Consider the following 20354-nt stretch of genomic DNA (forward strand, 5'->3'; position numbering starts at 1 on the left):
CTTCTCATTTTTACAGATGTGGAAATTAAGGCTCTGGGAGGTTGTGACTTACCCAAGGTCACACAGGTATTAAATGTCAGAGGCAGGATTTGAATCTAGGTCTATTGATTCCAGAGGCCTAGTGCTCTTCTAATTTACCACACAACCTTTCCATCATCACTGGCTGGTAGTGATCCAGCCTCCACTTAGAGGATACTTGGAGCAGAAGTATCTGAAACACAGGTGGGTTGCATGCCCACCCGAATTAAAATGTAATTGGGAAATATTTAACAAGATAAATAAAAATACGACAAAACATAGATGTTACATTTTAAGACTGAGTAAATGTGTGGCCTGCAGGGATACTTATGCATAGGTTAGTATTCACCTTCTCTGTTTAAGCTTGATGCCAGTAACTTAGAAGATAGTTGTTTCCCAAGATAATCCTTTTGGTCAGTTTGTAAGGCTAGATCTTCTTCAATGACGAATGTTCAGTACCCGAATCACATGCCAGAGTTTTGTTAAATTAGGCAAGAGGGAAAAAAATAAAAGAAGAATCTTGTAATTAATTTAAAATGTAGTTTGTTGTAATCCATGTAGCACTTAAAAACTGGAAAGCTGTTTGTTTTAGTAAAGTAGTGTGTACTTTCTCAGTGTTCATTAGCATGACTGAACACATTTCTATTGACTATTTATAATATGTTTACTTAAAATTAGTCCTGCTTACGCATATGTAATTAGTGGCTCCATCTCCTAACCCGAATTTGCTGCAGATGGAGACATTGAGCAAAGAGCAGCAATACATGAACACATAAAACATCTGGATTTTATTTTTTAAGTTTTCGGAAAGGTCTTGGCTCATTCGCCCTTCAAAGGCGTGAACTTCCCAACCAACATCCTGTAGCTTTGGCATAGGTTCAGTTTTTTTTTTTCCTTTTTTAAGAACAGACATAAATTCTAATGTTTGATATTTAAAAATAAATGTTTTATCAAGGCCTTGAAATGTATATTGCTGTCACTTCCTAGTTACTCTCCTGTGCAAATGGTGCTCTCTCCTCTGTACCAAAGAAGTATTGTTAAGCAAAGTAAGTAAACTCCTTGGCTATGTTGGACAGTGTGTGCTTCATTCTGTAGCTACACATTACCACCCTTGTGCCAGGAAAGTTTAGTCCTCTGACATTTAGACTAGTAATTGTATTGTTCAGAGTTTAGAATTTTTTTTAGAGTTTTTCTTGACATTGGTGTGGTTGTTCTGTAAATTGTTATTTTATTTCTGCTTATTTTGCTCTGCATCATACAATCATGGAATCATAAATTTAGAGTTGGAAGGTACTTGAAAGGCCATCTAGTTCAACCTCCCCTTTTTGTTTTAGCAATTTTATTTTTTATAAATTAATTTAATTTTAGTTTTCAACATTCACTTTCATAAATTTTAAATTTTCTCCGCCTCCCTTTCCTCCTCTCTCCCCAAGACAGCGTGCAATCCAATATAGGCTCTACATATACATTCTTATTAAACATATTTTCACATTAGTCATGTTGTATAGAAGAATTTGAACAAATGGAAGGAACCATGAGAAAGAAAAAACAAAACAAAACCAAAAAAGAGCAAATATTATCCTTTGATCTGCATTCAGACTCCATATTTCTTTCTCTGGGTATGGATGGCATTTTCCATCATGAGTCTTTTGGAATTGTTTTAGGTCCTTGCATTGCTGAGAAGAGCTAAGACTATTAGAGTCAGTCATCACACAATGTGGCTGTTACTGTGTACAATGTTTTCCTGGTTCTGCTCGCTTCACTTGGCATCAGTTCATATAAGTCTTTCCAGGGTTTTCCTGAAGTCTGCCTGCTCATCATTTCTTATAGCACAATAGTATTCCGTTACATTCATATACCACAACTTACCTTTATGATTTCATCCATTCCCCAGTTGATGAGCATCCCCTCAATTTCCAGTTCTTGGCCACCACAAAAAGCTGCTACAAATTCTTTTGTACATGTGGATCCTTTTCCCATTTTTATTATATCTTTGGGATACAGCCCTAGAAGTGGTTATTGCTGGGTCAAAAGGTATGCACATTTTTATAGTCCTTTGGGAATAGTTCCAAATTGCTCTCTGGAATGGTTGGATCAGTTCACAATGACACCAACAATGAATTAGTGTTCCAAATTTCCCGCATCTTCTCCAGCATTTATAATTTTCCTGTTTTGTCATGTTAGCCAATCTGATAGGTATAATGTGGTACATAAGAGTTGTCTTGATTTGCATTTCTTTAATCAATAGTGATTTAGAGCATTTTTTCATATGAGTATGGATAGCTTTAATTTCTTCCTCAGAAAACTACCTATTCATATCCTTTTACCATTTATCAATTGGGGAATGATTAGTATTCTAATAAATTTGACTCAGTTCTCTATATATTTTAGAAATGAGGCCTTCATCAGAGACACTGGTTGTAAAAATTCTTTCCCAATTTTCTGCTTCCCTCCTAATCTTGGTTGCATTGGCTTTGTTTGTGCAAAAACTTTTCAATTTAATGTAATCAAAATTATCCATTTTGCATTTCATAATGTTCTCTCTTGCTTGGTCATAAATTCCTCTGTTCTCCATAAATCTGACAGGTAAACTATTCCTTGGTCTCTTAATTTGCTTGTAGTATCAGCCTTTATATCTAAAGTTCAACCCCCTTATTTTACAGTGAGAAAACTGAGGTTAAATGATTTCTCCAAGGTCACAAAGCTTTGAAATCCAGTTCTTTTAACTCCAAGTTCAGAACTCTTAAACACTGCATCATGCTGCCAGAATGTCTTTGAATTCTTCATATTTATCATTTTTTACTATGTAATAATAATCCATTATATTTATGTATCATAAGTTTAGTCATTCATTAATAAGCACCCTCTATATTTGTAGATTTTGAAAGTATAGCTATAAATATTTTTGTATATGAGACATTTCACTCTGTTTTTTACCTCTTTGAGATGTATGCTATGTAACAATATGATATTTTTAGGTCAAAGAGTATAACTGCTTTTGTGACTTTTCTAACGTAATTCCTTGTTGGAAGCCACAATTTCCAGTTCTAACATCAGCATAAGAATGTGTCTATTTTTCCCCAGTTCTTCTAATATGTACCATTTTGATCTCTTGTCATTTTCATGCTGTTGGATATGAGGCAAAACCTTAGAGTTGTTTTAAGGTACAGTTCTTTTATTTATTGGTGATTTTTGAAGTATTATTCTTTAGGGTTGCTGACTTCTTTTGGAAACCGCCTGTTCATATCCTTTGACCTTTTGTTTTGAGGGGAATGGCTCTAATTCTTATATTTTTGTTCCATGTGATTATTTTTATGATTACCATTAGTATTATTAGAATTATTATTATCCCTTCTCAGCCATATTCACTCCATGCCTTCTGCTCCTGGCCCATCTTAACTTCCACCAAAAACGTGAACTCTACCCTCTGGTCCCTCAGTTCTGATAGGTGAACTTTCACCATATCTTATGTGAGCCCAGGCCTTCATGCCACTTGCATTCCATATCCTCACCATTTTGTCATGTGCTTACCTTCCCTATGACTACAGCCCCTTCATACTTTCATATAGTTCTTCATGCATTGCTTTACCCTGTTAGAATGTTAAGCTCCTTGAGGGCAAGGACTGCCTTGCTTCTTTTCACCTGGTGCTTAGCATGGTAACTGGTATGTAGTGATCACTTAATATAAATAATTTACTATTTGGTTTGGGGGGGAGCTCTAATTTTTATTTGTTTGCGGTAATTCTTTATATATCTTGGCCATTGGGTCTTTATCAGAATATCATTTTTTCCCCTAATTAGCAGTTTCTCATCTAGTGGCATTGATTTTGTTTATGCAAATACTTTAAAAATTTCTGTATATTGTTTTTTATCTTTTATAACAACCTCCATCTCTTGTTGAGAATTCTCTCCTAATCATGGTTGTAAAAGGTATCTCCTTTTATTCTCTAATTTTAAAAAATGACCTGATTGTTTTTATTTAGGTCATATATTCATTTCATTTCATTCATTGTATAAGATGTTGGTCTAAAACTAATTTCTGCCAAACTTTAAATTTTCATAGCAGTTCTTTAGTAATAGGAGTAAATCCCGGGAGTTTATGTTCTTTGGCTTATTGAATGCTAGGATACTGTGTTAAATGTCTTCTGGGTCTTATTGACCTAGTCTGTTCCATTGATCAACTTTTCTATTTTTTTTAAACCACAACCAACAATCTTAACTGTGGCTGATTTAAAGTATATTTTGAAATATGGTAATGTTAGGCCATTTCTTATCTACGTTCCATTAATTCCTTTAATATTCTTGGCCTTTTATTTTTCCAGATGGATTTTGGCGTTATTTATGTCTAGATCTATTAATCAGTCAATAAATAAAGAATCAAGTGCTGACTATTTGCCAATAAATGTGCTAAGCACTGAGAATACAAGGCAAGAGCAAAACTTCCTGCCCTCAGAAGCTTACATTCTAATGGGTTGTATGGCCATACATTGTCATATACAAACACATACAAAGAAGATAAAAGATAGCCTTAGAGAGGAATGCCTTGGTAGCTGGTGGGGAAGTGGAGGTGGAGGAGGACCAGGAAAGTTCTTTTGAAGAAAGAACTGAAGAAGGAATTTGTACTGAACTTGAAGAAAGCCAGGAATTCCAAGAGGTAGAACTGAAGGAGAGCATCCCAGGTTTTGGAGACAGCCAGTGAAAAGCTTCATGATGGAAGATGGACCATTATGTGAGACATACCAAATAGGCCACTGTGGCTGGGCTATAGAAAAATGAGGCTTGGTTGTGAAAATGTAAAAGCCCTAAAGAAGAAAATAGTAGAGTGATGTGGTCAGACCTGTACTTGAGGAAAAGCACTTTGGCAGCCGTTTGGATATAGGTTGGAGTAGAGTGAGAACAGACTGGGGGACAAATCAGAGGACTTTTGCAGTCATCTGGGCAAGAGCTGATGAGGGCTTGAGCTGGGGTGGTGGCTGTGGGAGTGAAGAGATGTGTGCCTGAGATGTTGTGATGATAGCAATGTCAGGATTTTGATACCTGATGAAGAATGTGTTATGAGCGAGAATGGAGATTTTTTGAAAAGGAAATGGGCATACTTAGCCTGGAATTTCACAAAGCCCTGTCTGAATTTGGTGACATGAATCCAACTAGCAGACCAACTATATTCAAGCAGAGTACATTTTAAAAGCTGGCATTTGTTATGAACATCATTAATGAAAGAATTCTCTCACAATGTTTGACAGAAGGTATAAAAACATTTCAGTAATTTTACAGATCAGTAAACGTAAAGGTCATTGCTGTGGTGAGAACACTAGGACAAAAGGTATTGTTATCAGGGAACATGGAAAGGTGTCAAACATTGCCATGTCAGAAGTGACTAGGAAGATCTGCAGAAAATCATTGGAAAATTAATATCTAGCCAGTACACATGGTAAAAAAAAACCATAAACACCATATTCCCCTATTGAAGGCAGCAAAAAACAGGCATATGGGATAGAATCTGGAAAAAAAATTATCCAAAATTAGAATGTGAGCTGCTTGACTGCAAGGACCACCAAGTTTTTGCCTTTCTTGGTATCTCCAGTTCTTAGCACAGGGTCTGGGATGTAGTAAATGCTTAATAAATGTCTGCTGAGTGACTGATAATCAGCAATAGCAAGTAAAAGTCAAAAGTTAAGATGAGACAAAGGACCAGAGAAACACAGAGAACAAAACAAGCAATTCAGTACCAATGAAAAACTTTCAGAGGAATGAGAGAACCCCTAGAGAAGAAGGATGTGGAAAATTTCTGATTATTTATGCAGTCACAAAAATCTCAACACCACAAAAACACAGATTGGATCAGTCAGGGAACAGAAAGCTTCTACACCATAAATAACATACTAGATATGTCAAAGGAGATGGATAAACTCTAGGTTCTCTGCAAAATTAGAAAGGACTGGATAGGATTCATAATTAAAAACTCAGCTCCTTCACAGTCACTTTTATGTATCCTTTGTCTCATATCTACTCAGTTTCAGCTATTCAACATCTCCCATGGCTGTCTTCTTCTCTTAATTGTTCTAATCTAGAACCTCATCACGTCTCCCTTGACCCATTGCAGTAGCCTTTTAATTGGTCTTGTTACTTTGAGCCTTTCGCCTTTCCAATCCACCTTCCGTCCAGCTGCCAAATTGTTGTTGCTAATGTTATACATCTGATCATAGTACTTTCCCCCTCAAGAACATTTACTGGATCCCTGTTGCCTCTAGGATAAAGTAAGGAATCCTTTTGGCACTTAAGGAGCATCACAATCTAGTTTATCTTTCTAGGTAAGATTCTAATTATTCCCTCTACTCAACTCAGTGTTTCAGCCCAATTGGCCAACTTGCACTTCACTCTACACATCATATCTTCTTCCTCTGTACCTTGGCATGGGCTATTTGAGAGAGGTGATGTGGGGTCGTGATGAAGGCACAGGACTTGATGTCAGGAAGACCTGATTAAAATCTTACATCAGACACTGACTGCATGATCCTGGACAAGTAATTTAGCTTCTCTCTGGTTTTCTCATTTGTAAAATTAAGAGGTTTGACTTGATGGCTTGTAAGGTGCTTTCCAGTTTTAAATCTATAGTTTTAGGGTCCTATTCCCTGTTCTTGGGATGCTCCTTTCTCACCTCTGCTTCTTGGAATTCCTAGCTCTTTCTAAGCATGATTCCAAGTGCCACCTCTTTCTAGCAGCCTTTTAATATATTTTTCCTAATATTTTAGTCAAGTGCTTACTTTTTTGTTAGATTTGCTGAGGTCTGAAAAGAACACATTAAATTCTTTAATGAATGGGTTTTTTTCTGCTCACTTTTACTTGTACTTCAACTGATTTTTCCTTTAAGCTTGTAATATTCAACTTGGTACATACACTTAAAATTGATATTGTTTCACAACCTAAGGTGTCTTTAAGCATAATGTTGTTTTATTGCTTCTCAATCTTAACCATGCTTATTGTTACTGTTTTCTTGTCTGCGTTTGCTACCCCTACTTTTTCTGATTCAGCTGAAACACAATAGGTTCTGTTCCAACCTCTCATTTGGACTCTGCATGAATCTTTATGCTTTCAACATCTTTCTTACAAAGAACAAATTGCTGAGTGGTGTTGTCTGATGAATTTTGGCACCCCTTTTACCTTTTCATGCCATTTACATTCACAATTATGATTGCAAGGTTTGTTTTCCTCTCCATCATATATGATTGTATTGTTTCCTCTCTTTTCCTCCTCTGTCTCTTTTAAAGGAAAAAAGAAAGGTGGGGGAAAGAGAAGTAAATCACCTCTAGTCATCTGGAGTTGAACAGTTTGATCTCAGTACTCCCTGCTTTCACTTCACCCAAACTCAGATCACTTGGACTTGCCTTTTCTTTCTCTTATTTTCCTTTTCATCATCATCCCTCAGTAGCTAATGTGCTTTGTTTTGTGATTTGTTGCTACCCAACTCCCCAACTCTTTTAAATGCTTCTCCTCCCTCTAGCCCAGTTCTTGTTTACTTTATTCTGCCAATACTATACTGCTTCCCTCAACCTTCCCTGCCCTGCTTAGATAAGAATGAAGCACACCCAGTTGAAATGCTTGTATACTCTCCTGTTTTACTCCTGTTGTGAAAATAATAAACTCTTCCCTCATCCTCTCCATTTTATCCCCAGGGCATTCTTCCTTCCCTCACCCCTTATAGCTTTCTTAAAAAACTGAGCTCTGAGTTTTTTTCTTTGTTCTTTTGTAGACTCTGAGAGTTGTGGTGGACTTCTGAAAGAACAATAATCATTTGTCTCCCTTTCAAGATCATCATTTATCCCTTTCAGGATCCTCAAACTTGTTCACCTTTTGAAGTTTTTCTTGTTTCCTGTGTTTGCACTTCAAAGTTTCTACTCTATTCTGATTCTCTCATTGGGAATGCTTAAAAGCAGCAAACTATGTGAAAAGTCTGGCTTTTCCTCTGGTAGGATTAAGCTCAGCTTTGCAGGATGTTATTCTTGGGTGTAGGCCTTTTTTATTTTAACTTTTGATACATCACAAACCAGTTTTTCTTTTCACATCTTTGCTCTGTGATTCTCATTAGGTTCCTTGGCAAACTGTCTCTCCCCGTTTGTAGTATTTTTCCTTTGACCTGGAAGCGCCAACTGCTGGGTCATGTGACTAAGATGGAGGCCTAGACATTTTCTCTGATTCCTCTGATCTCTCAAACCTCTCCAAAGCACAATAAGTAAAGCAATTTTAACTTTCTTCATGGTCTAGGATACGAGACACTCGAATATAAAAATCTATAAACTAACAACAGAGGAGAATATCTCAGCCCTAACACACTCCTTCAGCACCCCTTCCCCTCCCCATGCTCCTGGCAGCAGGACCACACAAGCTGACCCACATGCTTATTCTATATTCTAAACCCTCCTACTCCCCACCTCCTTGTAGTGCTAAGGAAATGCAAATGGCATAAATTTGCTCACACTACAGTAGTGCTTGTCAATACTGTACTGGAATAGGGCTCAGGAGAGGGAGACGGGGCAGGGTGTGTGTGTGTGCTAGTCCTTAAAGATACCAATATCACCTGGTGCCAGTTCTGTCCCTCCCTCCAGAGGTCACTTAGGCAGAGAAGGCTGATGAACTATTAATTTTCCTGTGTGGGAGGAAACTGACATGCTTTGAAATCCCAGTCCCTAAGAAACTGCTATCGAAGTAGAGGCAATCAGAAAGTGGAGTGATAGGAGAAAATAAAAGTGGGGGGAAAGCAATATGGCCTCCAGATCAAGTTAAAGATTTCAGGCATCTAGAAATAAATATTACAAAGAAATATGAATCAACACTTGATGAGACCGAGAAGCCAATGGATTCCCAAGAGAGCATGGAACCGTAGCAGGATGTTCCTGAATGATTTAAAAGGGAAATGCTTTGGGAAAACAATTTATGGCCCATACAACAAAAACAACTGGCAGACTAGAAAAATTTAGATCTATGGTGATTTCATCTCATCCAGGAAACAAAAGAGAGAACCTAAAATTCAGATATATGGAAGTAAAGGACCTGGAGGCTTTGGGTTTACCAATGACATTTCTTATTGAATCAAATTTAGGGTTTCTTTCAGGTTGTGGATTTCACATTCTTTTTATACTTTGGTCCTAAGAACTCTGGGCAATTTTCTTCTTCTGCTTTTTCAAATATGGTATCTAGGATTTTTGTTTGATTGGTTCCATTACCCATTTGGAATAGCCAGATAGTAGGAAGAGCTGCTACTACTAGTGGTACTCTCCCTCTATCTTCTGGTCCCAAACTGTCCCAGAGCCTATCCTAGATGGCTGGGTAACATAGAGACCGAGCACTGCCAGGGAGGAGCACCTTGTCCCTGACTCTCCCCCTTCTACTGCTCCTCTAGCTGAACTGCTTCCCTGTTCAAATGGCTTGGATGGTATCAGAATCACCAACTCTGTTCCTTTCAGCGAAATGGAAGTCCATCAAGCTTTATCATCTACCCTGCTACTAGATCATAGGCTTAGTTCCAGGCTTTACCATCTGCTCTACCTCTGCCACCCACAGAACTCCTGCACTGTCATCTGATGTAATAACTCAGCTTAAGGAGCCCTAGGTTTGCCACTTTCTCCACTACTGAACCTTTAAGAATTCCACACCTTTCCATCTGTGGTGCAGCTGGACTTTTGATTTATGCGTTGTTTCCTATGATTCAAATGGGAGTTTCTTGAGAACAGAGACTGTCTCCTTTTTCCTTTTTGCATCATCAGCACTTAATACAGTGGCACATAGTAAAGCACTAAACAAATGCTTTTTCATCCAGTTTATAAATTCATTCTCATCCTTTTTATTCATCTTAGTTGTTTTTGAAAGTAAATTTCAAACGAGGTAATATTTGTAAAGTACTTAACATAGTGCCTAGTAAGTAGTGCATAGTAGGCACTTAATAAATACTTATTTCCACATTTCCCAACAGATAAATGTTGAAAAATTTGAGTAAACATTTCTCAAAAGAACTGCAAACTATTAACCATATAAAAGAATATTCCATATAATTAAGAATAAGAGAAATGTAAATCAAAACAGCCTTGAGTTTTAGCTTATATCTAGCAAATTAACAAAGTTGACAAAAGATGAGAATAGTCAATGTTGGCAGAGATGTGAAGAGACAGGCACACTAATGAATTATTACTGCAGCTGTGAATTGATACAGACATTCAAGGAAGCAATTTAGGATTATGCAATAGTGACTTAAGTGTCTGTACCCTAAGTTCTTAGTGAGGTTCACATGAACTTTTTAAGAAATATATTTTGATAAGTGTATTTCAATATAATTGATTTCCTTTATAATCCCACTTACTTTATTTCATGCCCTTCAAATCTTATTTTCAGACAGGGGATATATGTTGACCCAGAGAGTCCATTGTTAGGTACATACCATAGGGAAGTCATTGACAAAAAAGAGTAACTGTATAGACTAAAATATTTATATTAGAACTTTTGTGGTTGCAAATAACTGGTAACAAAATTGATTTGCATTGGTTGGGGAGTGGCTAAAAATATATTGTGGTATGTGAATGCAATGGAATATCTCTCTTCAATAAGAAACAACAAACATGATGAATACAGAGAAACATGGAAAGACTTATATGAACTGATTCATAGTGAAGAAAGCAAAGGTAGGACTCTGTGGTGTAGACCATTACATATAATGTCAGATTTTTTGATGTTTTGAGTGATTTTGCTGATTTTTTTCCTCTTTTTCTTTAAAAAGAAATTCTTTTATGGGATGGACCTCTGAAAGGGGCAAAAGGGAAGGATATGAGGGGAAGTTAGGTTCTGTAAAACAACAGATAATGAGAAATGTTTATTTTAAAGAGACTTTTATAAGGTTGTTCATTCTTCATTCTTAAAGAGGACCAATGATATCATGAGGGCGATGTCTAGTCATCAGCCTCACTTCTCCAGAGTCGTTAAAGTTAAGTAGGGACTGAGTGGGGGGAGGAAGAGGGATACATGGGGCATATGTAAACAAAATATCATGAAAGCAACAAAAATCTATGAAAAATTCTCTCAAATCTTTCCATTTTTAATCTTTTAACTTTGATATTCCTTATTTTACATGCATTTGTTGCGGAATTGTTTTCTTCTTGAGTTTTCTTCTGGTATTCTCTTAACTCGAAATATCTTCACTGATATATTCCTAATGATTTGACAAGCTCTTTTTTAAAAGCATTCTTTTTTTTTTAAAAAAATTTGTTCTCCCTCCAATTACATGTTAAAACAATTTTTAAATTTGGGTTTTTTGAGTTCCAAAATTCTATCCCTCCCTTTCCTGAGATGGTAAGCTGTGTTATATAGGTCATACATGTGCAATCACGTAAAACATTTCCATATTAGTCATTTTGTACAAGCAGACTGAAAAAAAGAAAGAAAGTGAAAAACAGTATGCTTCAGTCTGTATTCAAACAACATCACATCATCAACCATAGCATTTTTCATCATGAGTCCTATGGGATTATCTTGGATCATTGTATTGCTGAGAATAGCTAAGTCATTCACATCTTCATCGAATAATATTGGCGTATGTATACCATTCTTCTGGTTCCATTCACTTCACTTTGCATCAATTCATGTAATCAGCAAGATCTTAATGGAGTTTTCTTATGTTTGCTGATTTGTTCAGTCTAGAATGACTAGTGTAAATCCTTTCTTCTCCTGACTTTGGCCTCTTGTTATTTCTTCAAAACTCCTTTTGGTTTAGCATTTGCTGGAGTTACTGCCATGCTGATTAATCTCTTAGTCTAGGTTCTGGTGTGGGAGGGGTGGGCTACTAGCAGGTATGCAGAACTCACAGCAGGCCTGGAGGAAGACCAGTGGCAGACCCCTAGTAGCTTCTGGGCCCTTTTCTTTCAAGACTGGCCTGCATAGATGACACTCTAGGCAGTTGTCGCTACCATGCGGTACAGTTGTGAAGGGGATGGACACTGAGCCAGATAATCACAGCCACTGAGGGACACAATCTTGCATGGATAGGTGCTAAACCAAGCAATCATGGCAAACATAGGGCATGCCTCTAGCCACTTACCTCCCTTCAGTTACTCTGAGTGGGCCTGGGTGTCACCTGGAGCTTATACTGTGATCGTTCTTGTCTTGCCACCACCCCAGTGGAGATCACCTTACTGTGGATTCTTGTTATTTCTTTTATTTGTTCACCTCTTGTTTCATTTGTCTATACCTTGTTATTGTTCTTGACGTAGTTATAGAAGGAGCGTGTTTTGGCTGGAGTCTTTCATGTCACTATCTAGAATTCCTCTTGAGCCCTGGAGTAAGAACAGAAACTAGTGATGTGGTAGCACATACTTGTAATTGTAGCTACCAGGGAAGCTGAGACTGAGGAATCTCTTGAGTTTGGGAATTCTGAGCTATAGCGGCCTAGCTAATTCAGTTTTCCCACCAAGTCCAGCATCAATATGATGAGTCCCTTTGAGTGGGGGGCCACCAGGTTGCCTAAGGAAGGGTGAACTGGCTGAGATCAGAAATAGCAAGTCAAAGCCCCTGTGCCAGTTAGTACTGGATCAGGCCTCTGAGTAGCCCCTGCATTTCTAGCTTGGGTGAGATGGGGAGTCCCATACTTTAAAAACAAAACAAAAAACCAGGATCTATTACTGTCCTAGATATAAAAACAAAAATGGTCACCAATGTGTGGTCTCAGCCTACATTGATAGAAACAGTGCCCCTTACTAGGGAGGTTGTAGTCCTTCTAATGCTCTGCCCTGGTCAGATCATATCTGGAATGTTGTGCTCTTTAATGAGCATCACATTTCAGATAGGATACTGACATATGGAAGTACTTCCAGAGGATAAGTGACCAGTGAGAACATGATGGATAACTGTGTTATATGAGAATCTGTTCAAGGAACTGGAGAAGTTTAATTTGGAAAAGAGACCACTTGAAGGAATATCTCTACCTTTTGGCTTCCCTGGCTTCTTTCAAGCCCCAGCAAAAATCTCATCTTCTACAAAAAGCCTTTCCCAGTCCCCTTCAACTGTTCCATTAGACTGTGAGCTCCTTGAAAGCAGGGACTTCCTTTTGCCTTTCTGTGTATTTTTAGTGCCCAGCATAGTGCCTGGCACATAGCAGACACGTAAGTGCTTGCTGACTAACAGACTGCTAGTGTCTTCTCTCTGTTGATCATCTCCAATCTCTCTTGTATACACTGTATTTTGTTTTTACATAGTCGTTTCTTGTTGTTTCTCCTTGATAACAAGGACTGTTTTTGAAATTTTCTTTGTTTTAGCACATGCCTAGCACAAAGCAGGCTCTTAAGAAATGCTCGTTGACTGAGGTCTTCAGGTACTTGAAGAGTTTTCATGTGGAAGAAATTTGTTCTGCTTGACCCTAGAGGGCAGAACTAGAAACTGTGGTTGGAAGCTGAAAGGTTGATTTCAGTTTCATTGGAGGAAAAACTTCCTCAAAATCAGAGCTGCCCAAAGTAGAATGGATAGCTTTCAGAGAATGGTGAATTACTGAGTATTAGAGATTTTCATGTAGAGGGTCTGTGACAAATGGGGAGCATTTGATAGAGGGAATTTATGCTGCAGTACGTGTTGGATCAGAAGACCACTAAGAGACCTTTCAAGTCTGAATCTCTGTGATATCAGCTGTTGTGTCTACTCTAGGCCTCAGCTTCCTCATCTCTAAAATTGTAGGGTTGGGTGAAACAATCCACAAAGCCACTTCCCACTTTTAAAATGTAATTCTAATCACTGTTGTGTGATCGCAGGTCCACCCTGCTTTCAATACCTTGCTCTGTGTATGTGAACTTTAAAATATAAGAATTCCTTAAAATATAGGTTTTTATTTAAAGTGTAGGAATGACAAGTTCATGGACAGGGATGGAATCCACCTAACAAGGGCTGTTAAGAATATATTTAATTAGAGTCTAGCAAATTTAATTTTAAAAGGCTTTAAACTGAAAAAGAAGGGAGGTGCTGATGGGGACCAAACTATGTATACTTAGCCACCAAGGTAATCTGATGGAGGGCCATCTCCAGTCATCCTGATCTATATCTTGCCACTGGACCCAGATTGCTCCAGAGGAGACAGTAAGGCTGATGACTTTGCATAGCCCTGCCTCACTTAAATCTAATTCACTTGCAAGTCAAGATGTCACCTTCCTGATGTTATTGGTCCTCTTTGAGAACAAAGGACAAACAACAATTTGTGAGTAGTAGTAGCTGCCCCACTAGGGACCCAACTGGCCAGTTCAAGTTAAGCAATGCTCTCTCTTTCTCTCCCTCCCCTCCCTTGCCCTCCCCTCCCCTTCTCTGATTTATTGGCGTTTACAAGCTAGATTTCTTTTTTTTCTCTTCTCTACTTATTCTTCCATTTAAAAAAATACTGGGACAGTTAACCCTTTTGCCCCATGTAGTTTCATTTTTGATTTCTTGAAAATACAGTATTGGAAACTCAGGCTTAGATTCAAATGGAGCTACTTGGCCATAGCTCAAACCCAAATCGCTCTGGCCCTCCCAGCTCAAGCCTCTCTTGGTCATTGTTTGGGTTTTGATGGCTCAGAGTGAGTGTAAATAGTAATTGTTTCTATTTTGGCCAAAGACCCTGAAGGTCTTCTCCTCCCAGATTGATTTTTTTTTTGACTAGGTAAAAGAGGCCAATTTTTGCCTCATTTCTTACCTAGCTTTAATCACTGAATGGGGGTTGTCTCAAACAAGCTGAGACCTGGGAAAGATCTTAGCTTAAAAAGGCCAAGGTCTCGCACTGCCTCCAGGGCCATCTCCAGTCATCCTGATCTATATCTTGCCTTTGGACGCAGATGGCTCTGGAGGAGAGAGTAAGGCTGGTGACTTTGTACAGCCCTGCATCACTTATATCCATTTCACTTGCAAGTCATGGCATCACTTTCTTGATGTCATTGGTCCTCTTTGAGAACAAAGGACAAACAACAACAACAGCAGCAAGCTCCTACCGTGGGGATAACCATGATGTTGGAAAGAGAATAGTAGTTGAAGTACCATAATCTAAGTAATGGCATCCATTATTTCTATATACAAACGCACACAATGTGAACTAGAAATCCTAAAATAAGGAGGTACATTCAAGCTCAGAGGTATCACTAATATTTGGTGTGATCAGGCCCAAGAGGTGAGGTATCATTATATTGTTAAGAAGACCTCCCTATGCAAGGAAATCTAGGAACCAAAGAAATCAACTATGATAGAGTCCAATTGGGTAGAGATCAATGGAGGCAGAGACAGAAACATTGTTGTAATTGGACTATATTGCAGACTTTGAGACAGAAAGAGTACTTAAATGAGGCTCTCGGGAAGCAGATCTCAAACCTGGCATCGCAGTGTGATATAGTAATCATGGGGGACTTTAATTATCTGGGCATATGTTGGAACTTTCTACCAGAAGAAGAGCTTATTAAATTTTTGGCTTTACTCAATTATAATTTCATCCTTCAAAAAGGAGAGGAAGAAACAGAGGGAAATTCTGTTCTTAATCTGAATTCTTGTCATCAAGATAGAAGTACTTGGTGGGGAGGAAATTGTAGGAACATTAGGGAAAAGTGACCACTCTATCTTGGAGTTTAGGAAAAGAAAGGATAATGTAAGGCTGAAGAGGAGACTTGCAGTACAGTTGGAAGCCATCATGTGGAAGAGGAATTATTAGGCTATACTATTTGGCCCCAGAGGGCAAAACTAGAACAATGGTTGGAACTTGAAAAGAGTTGTCCCAGAATCAAATACTGTGCCTCACCGGAGGTCTTTAAGCAAAGGCTGGATGACTTATCTGTTTGTCATGTGGAGATATACGTATGGATTTGACTAGATACTCTTTCTTATCCCTTCCACCTCTGAAATTCTGTGATTCCAGTTCTCTCTACCAACTCATACTGCAGCCCCTTTGTGTCTTATTAGACAGTCTTAGTGAGTTGCGAACAGCAACAAAAATCATCAGCTCATGCCCATTGTAGCTCTCCTGACTTAGCTAGGCTGGTCCTTTGTCAACAGAGATTAATCTCAAAGCTGTCCCAGCTTGAAGTGCTCTGCCAGGGCTCACACTCTGATGTAGCCCTCAGGAAACTGGGACTTTTCTATGCTATGGTCCCTAGCTAGTGTGATTTTACGGTGATGACTTGTTTTGAAGTGTGGTTGCTTGAATCAGGCTCTTTGCTTTATAGTTACCCCCTATATGTTGAGTGTGTATCTTTGGGACTGCTGGCATAGCAGAACAAGTGATGCTGGAGGTTTTTGCTTCACATCCTGTCTCTGCTTCTTACTACCTGCGTGACTTCAGGGAAGTTGTTTAACCTCTCTGGCACAGATTTTAGCTTCTATAAAACTGAAGGGGTTGGACTCAATTCATGTTGGGACCTTAAATTCTATGATTCCAGGGCTCCTGGACCTAATGTTTAAAATTCAGACCTTCAATTTTATTTTAGAGCTAAAGAATCCAGAGTTAACAGTTCTGGATTTAGAGTCAGAAGGCTTGAGTTTCTCTTCCAGAACTATTTCTTATTTACATGTGTGATGTCAGTCAAATCTATTTCTGAGTCTATAAGATAAAGAAATTGGACTAGATGATTTCAGAGCTCTCTTACATCTCTAAATTGTGTGATTCCATATTTCATCTGAAACCCCCTTTTGAAGACCACCCTGCTATAGTGATGAATTTCCCTCTCTCTCTACTTCAGGAGAGGTGGTAGTACACATTGCTCACACCTCTGACCCTTCTGGATGGTTGATTTTGGCTGTTACTAATTCAATGTGGTGTACAAAAAAGATGACAGATTTCAGACTTTGCTAACCTATGGAGACTAATACTTATTCCTTTGTCCCTTTTTCAGAGGAAGTTGCTTTCAGAAAGAAGAGGCTGTGCATTAAATTTATCCCTCGGGATTCAACCGAGGCAGCAATCTGTGACATCAGAATCATGGGCCGTACAAAGCAGGCACCTCCTCAATATACCTTTATAGGGTAAGTCTCTGACCCTTTAAAAAAGGGTTCAAGTATAAGTATCTATCATTTTTCAGAAATTCTAAGTCATAGAACCTTAGAGTTGGAAAGGAATCCCAGAGGTCGTTCTCGTCTGTTATGGTAGAAAAGAAAAGAAAAGAAAAGAAAGAAACTGAGTTTCATCCAGACAAATGATTTATTTACCAATGCATGTGTGATTTTATGAAACAAACCAGGACCAAGGCTCTCGGTAGCCAAGGACCCAGAAGTTTGGTTCCTCACAATTAAGATACTATTTGGAGAGTGGAAAAACAGGAAACGCAGGATTATAGGTATTGAGACGTAGGGAAGGGGGTATCTTCGTCATATTTTTTAAGTCAATCAGTAGTAAAACCTCCTAAACCAGGCGTCTGACATGAGGTTGAAACTTAATTTCACAAACTGGTGGATAAAGGCCAAGTGGAGTCACTAATGCCAATTTTTAATGCAACATGTCCTATGCCTGAATTTAGAACTGCCCCCTAGAAAATCCCCAACAAACATTCATTCAGACCTCTAGTGATGGGCGCTCAGTGCCTCTTTGTAAGGCAGCCAATTTCACTTTTGCATTGCTATGATCAAATGTTTTCTTTACGCCAAAGGAAAAATTGCCTCTCTGCAACTTCTACCCACTGGGATCAAGAAGGATGATTTAATCCCTGTTTTCTATGACTTATAATACTTGGAAATTGCTATCAGGTCGCTGGCTAAACATCCCCACTTCCCTCAACCATTCTTTATATGTGACACGGCTGCCGGAACTCTTACCATCCTGGTCAGCCTTCTTTGGCCAATATGGTGTCTTGTTGATGAGCTTCCTTAAAATGTGGTGATTAGAATTAAACATGATACAACCAAGATGGCTGTAACGGCACGGCACAGGAAAGCAAAACTCTTGCCTCCTTTGTTCTGGGCAGTAGCATATCTTGAGACATGTAGAATTTATAAAACGGGAAATTGACTGAAGGGACTTCCCTCTGTAGAGTATTTGAGATCTCTGTGGTCATGCTTTTCAGTCATCATGTTCTTGATATCATGAGGCTGCTGTAGCAGAGTAGGAGTGTTGGACTTGGAATTAAAAGCTGGATTTTGAATCCCAGATTTTTTGCTTAATGAAGAGATGGTATAAAATGGAGGCAAGAACTGTGAATTTGGAGTCAGAAGTCTTGATTTGAATTCAGCTCAGTTCCTGATTATATACATGGCTTTGGCCAGGTCACTTGGCCTCTCTGAGAGGGTTAGATTAGGTGATCGCTGGGTTCTCTTCTAGTTCTCAGTTCTGTGGTCATACGTATTAGTTGTGTGATCACAGGAAAGCCCTTTAGTCTCTGGGAGCCTTAATTTTCTCATCTGTAAAATGGTATAATCTTATTTGCGTTACCTACCTCATAAGATTTTTTGTGAAAATTGAAGAATTAACGCATGGGAAACATTCTGCAGCCTGAAAAGTCCTAAACAAATGTGAGCTGCTATCATTACTGTTATCACAGTTACATAGTGTGTCTTTAAATCACAACATATTTTCCACTAATCCATTTACTGTTGAAGTTTGAATCATTTTCTGCTATTTCCTCCTCCCTTCAGCCAAATCAACCTCTGACATTTTGTTTAGTATGTTAAATGTTTCAGTCGCAGAATCACAGAATATTAGAGCCAGAAGGGGATTTACAGATTATCAGGTCCAATTTCATCATTTTTCAGATGAAGAAAACAAGGCCCAGAGATTATGTATTTGCCCAAGGCCTCATGCATATTAAGTCACAGAGGTGGATATTAAATCTGATCCCAAGTCCAGTGCTTCTTTCATTATCCCACACTTTAATTCTGTTCCCCTCCAAGAGGGCTCCCATGCAAAAAGCATATAGCTTTTTCCAGGTGTTAGGACATAGTCTTTAAGTAGCAAGAGAGATAAATGTATTCTACTGTGTCATGTTGGAGTACAAGGTTAATAGAAGCTAATAGATTCCTGATCCTACTGGGCCCTGTATAGCCAGTTTTCATTGTGCATTTCCCTTCTTACTTTTAGGCTATTGTGCCAAACATGATAATGACCTAGGAATGATATTTATTTAATGAATAATATTTTTCCCAATTAAAAGTAAAAACAATTTTTCATTTTTTAAAATTCTGAATTCCAAATTCCCGCCTTCCCTTTCTTCCCTCTCCTTGAGACAGTAGCCAGTTTGATATAGGTTATATATGTGCAGTCATGCAAAACATATTTCCATATTGGTCATGTTGTGAGAGAAAACACAGACCCCTCCCAAAAAAAGGAAAACAATGAAAAAAAGTGAAAAACAGTATGCTTCGATCTGTATTCAGACTCTATCAGTTCTTTCTCTGGAGGTGGAAAGAATTTTTCATCATGTGTCCTTTGCAGTTGTCTTGGATCATTGTATTGTTGAGAATAGCTGAGTCATTCACAGTTAAATATTGTACAATATTGCTGTTACTGTGTATTTCTCCTGGTTCTACTCATTTCACTTTGTATCAATTCATGTAAGTCTTTCCAGGTTTTTCTAAGATCATCCCCCTAGTCATTTCTTATAGCACAGTAGTATTCCATCACAATCAAATACCACAGCTTATTCAGCCATTACCCAATTGATGGGCATCCCCTCAATTTCTAGTTCTTTGTTATCACAAAAAGAGCTGCTGTAAATATTTTTGTACAAGTAGGTCCTTTTCTTTTTTTAAAAACTTTCTTTGTGGTACAGACCTGTAGTAGTGGTATTGCTGGGTTATGCACAGTTTTGTAGTCCTTTGGGCATAATTTAGGGGTGATATCTATACAAAATAACAAAAAATTAGAATTTGTGGTTAATATTATTTGGAATTTGGGAAAATTCCTCTACTGATGCGTTTCTCCAATGCTTCATCATAGAATAGTGATGACCCTCAGTTCTTGAAGGGTTATATCAAGTGGACTGAATTTTCTTCAAACCACAGTAACTCAGTAAGCCCCCTGTATTAAGCATGAAGGGTCTATGTTGTCTTAGTAAAAGGATCACCCATCCTGGTGGAATCACAGATACTTGAAATATTGTGATGGTTTCTCAGGGAGTCAGGCTAAAGTTAATCTTTGTTTAGCACATCTTTTCTAAATAGTTATGTTGTTCCATTTTATGGGAACCTGCAGTGAAAGAAAGCACAGACCCACCAGTTTCCAAAATAAAAGTTTAACATTATTTCCTGTATTTTTTAGTGATTAATAATTTATGATGCTCATAGGATTTAGAACTAGAAGGAACCTTAGATGTCACCTGCTCAGCCTCTCTTTATCTCACACTTCAGGAAGTTGAAGTAGAGAGGGGAGAAATGCA

General features: G+C 38.2%; 1 protein-coding gene across 1 annotated transcript in view; it reads left to right on the forward strand.

The window, feature by feature from the left end:
* MVB12B (multivesicular body subunit 12B) overlaps window positions 1–20354 on the forward strand; it is a 311400-nt gene that overhangs the window by 105296 nt on the left and 185750 nt on the right. Inside the window, exon 5 of the mRNA XM_036749420.1 lies at window positions 16884–17013. Coding sequence (XP_036605315.1) covers window positions 16884–17013 — 130 coding nt within the window. The remainder of the gene's footprint in view (window positions 1–16883; window positions 17014–20354) is intronic.

The sequence above is a fragment of the Trichosurus vulpecula genome, chromosome 3 (genome assembly GCF_011100635.1).
Source record: "Trichosurus vulpecula isolate mTriVul1 chromosome 3, mTriVul1.pri, whole genome shotgun sequence".
In the NCBI taxonomy this organism is placed as follows: Eukaryota; Metazoa; Chordata; class Mammalia; order Diprotodontia; family Phalangeridae; genus Trichosurus; species Trichosurus vulpecula.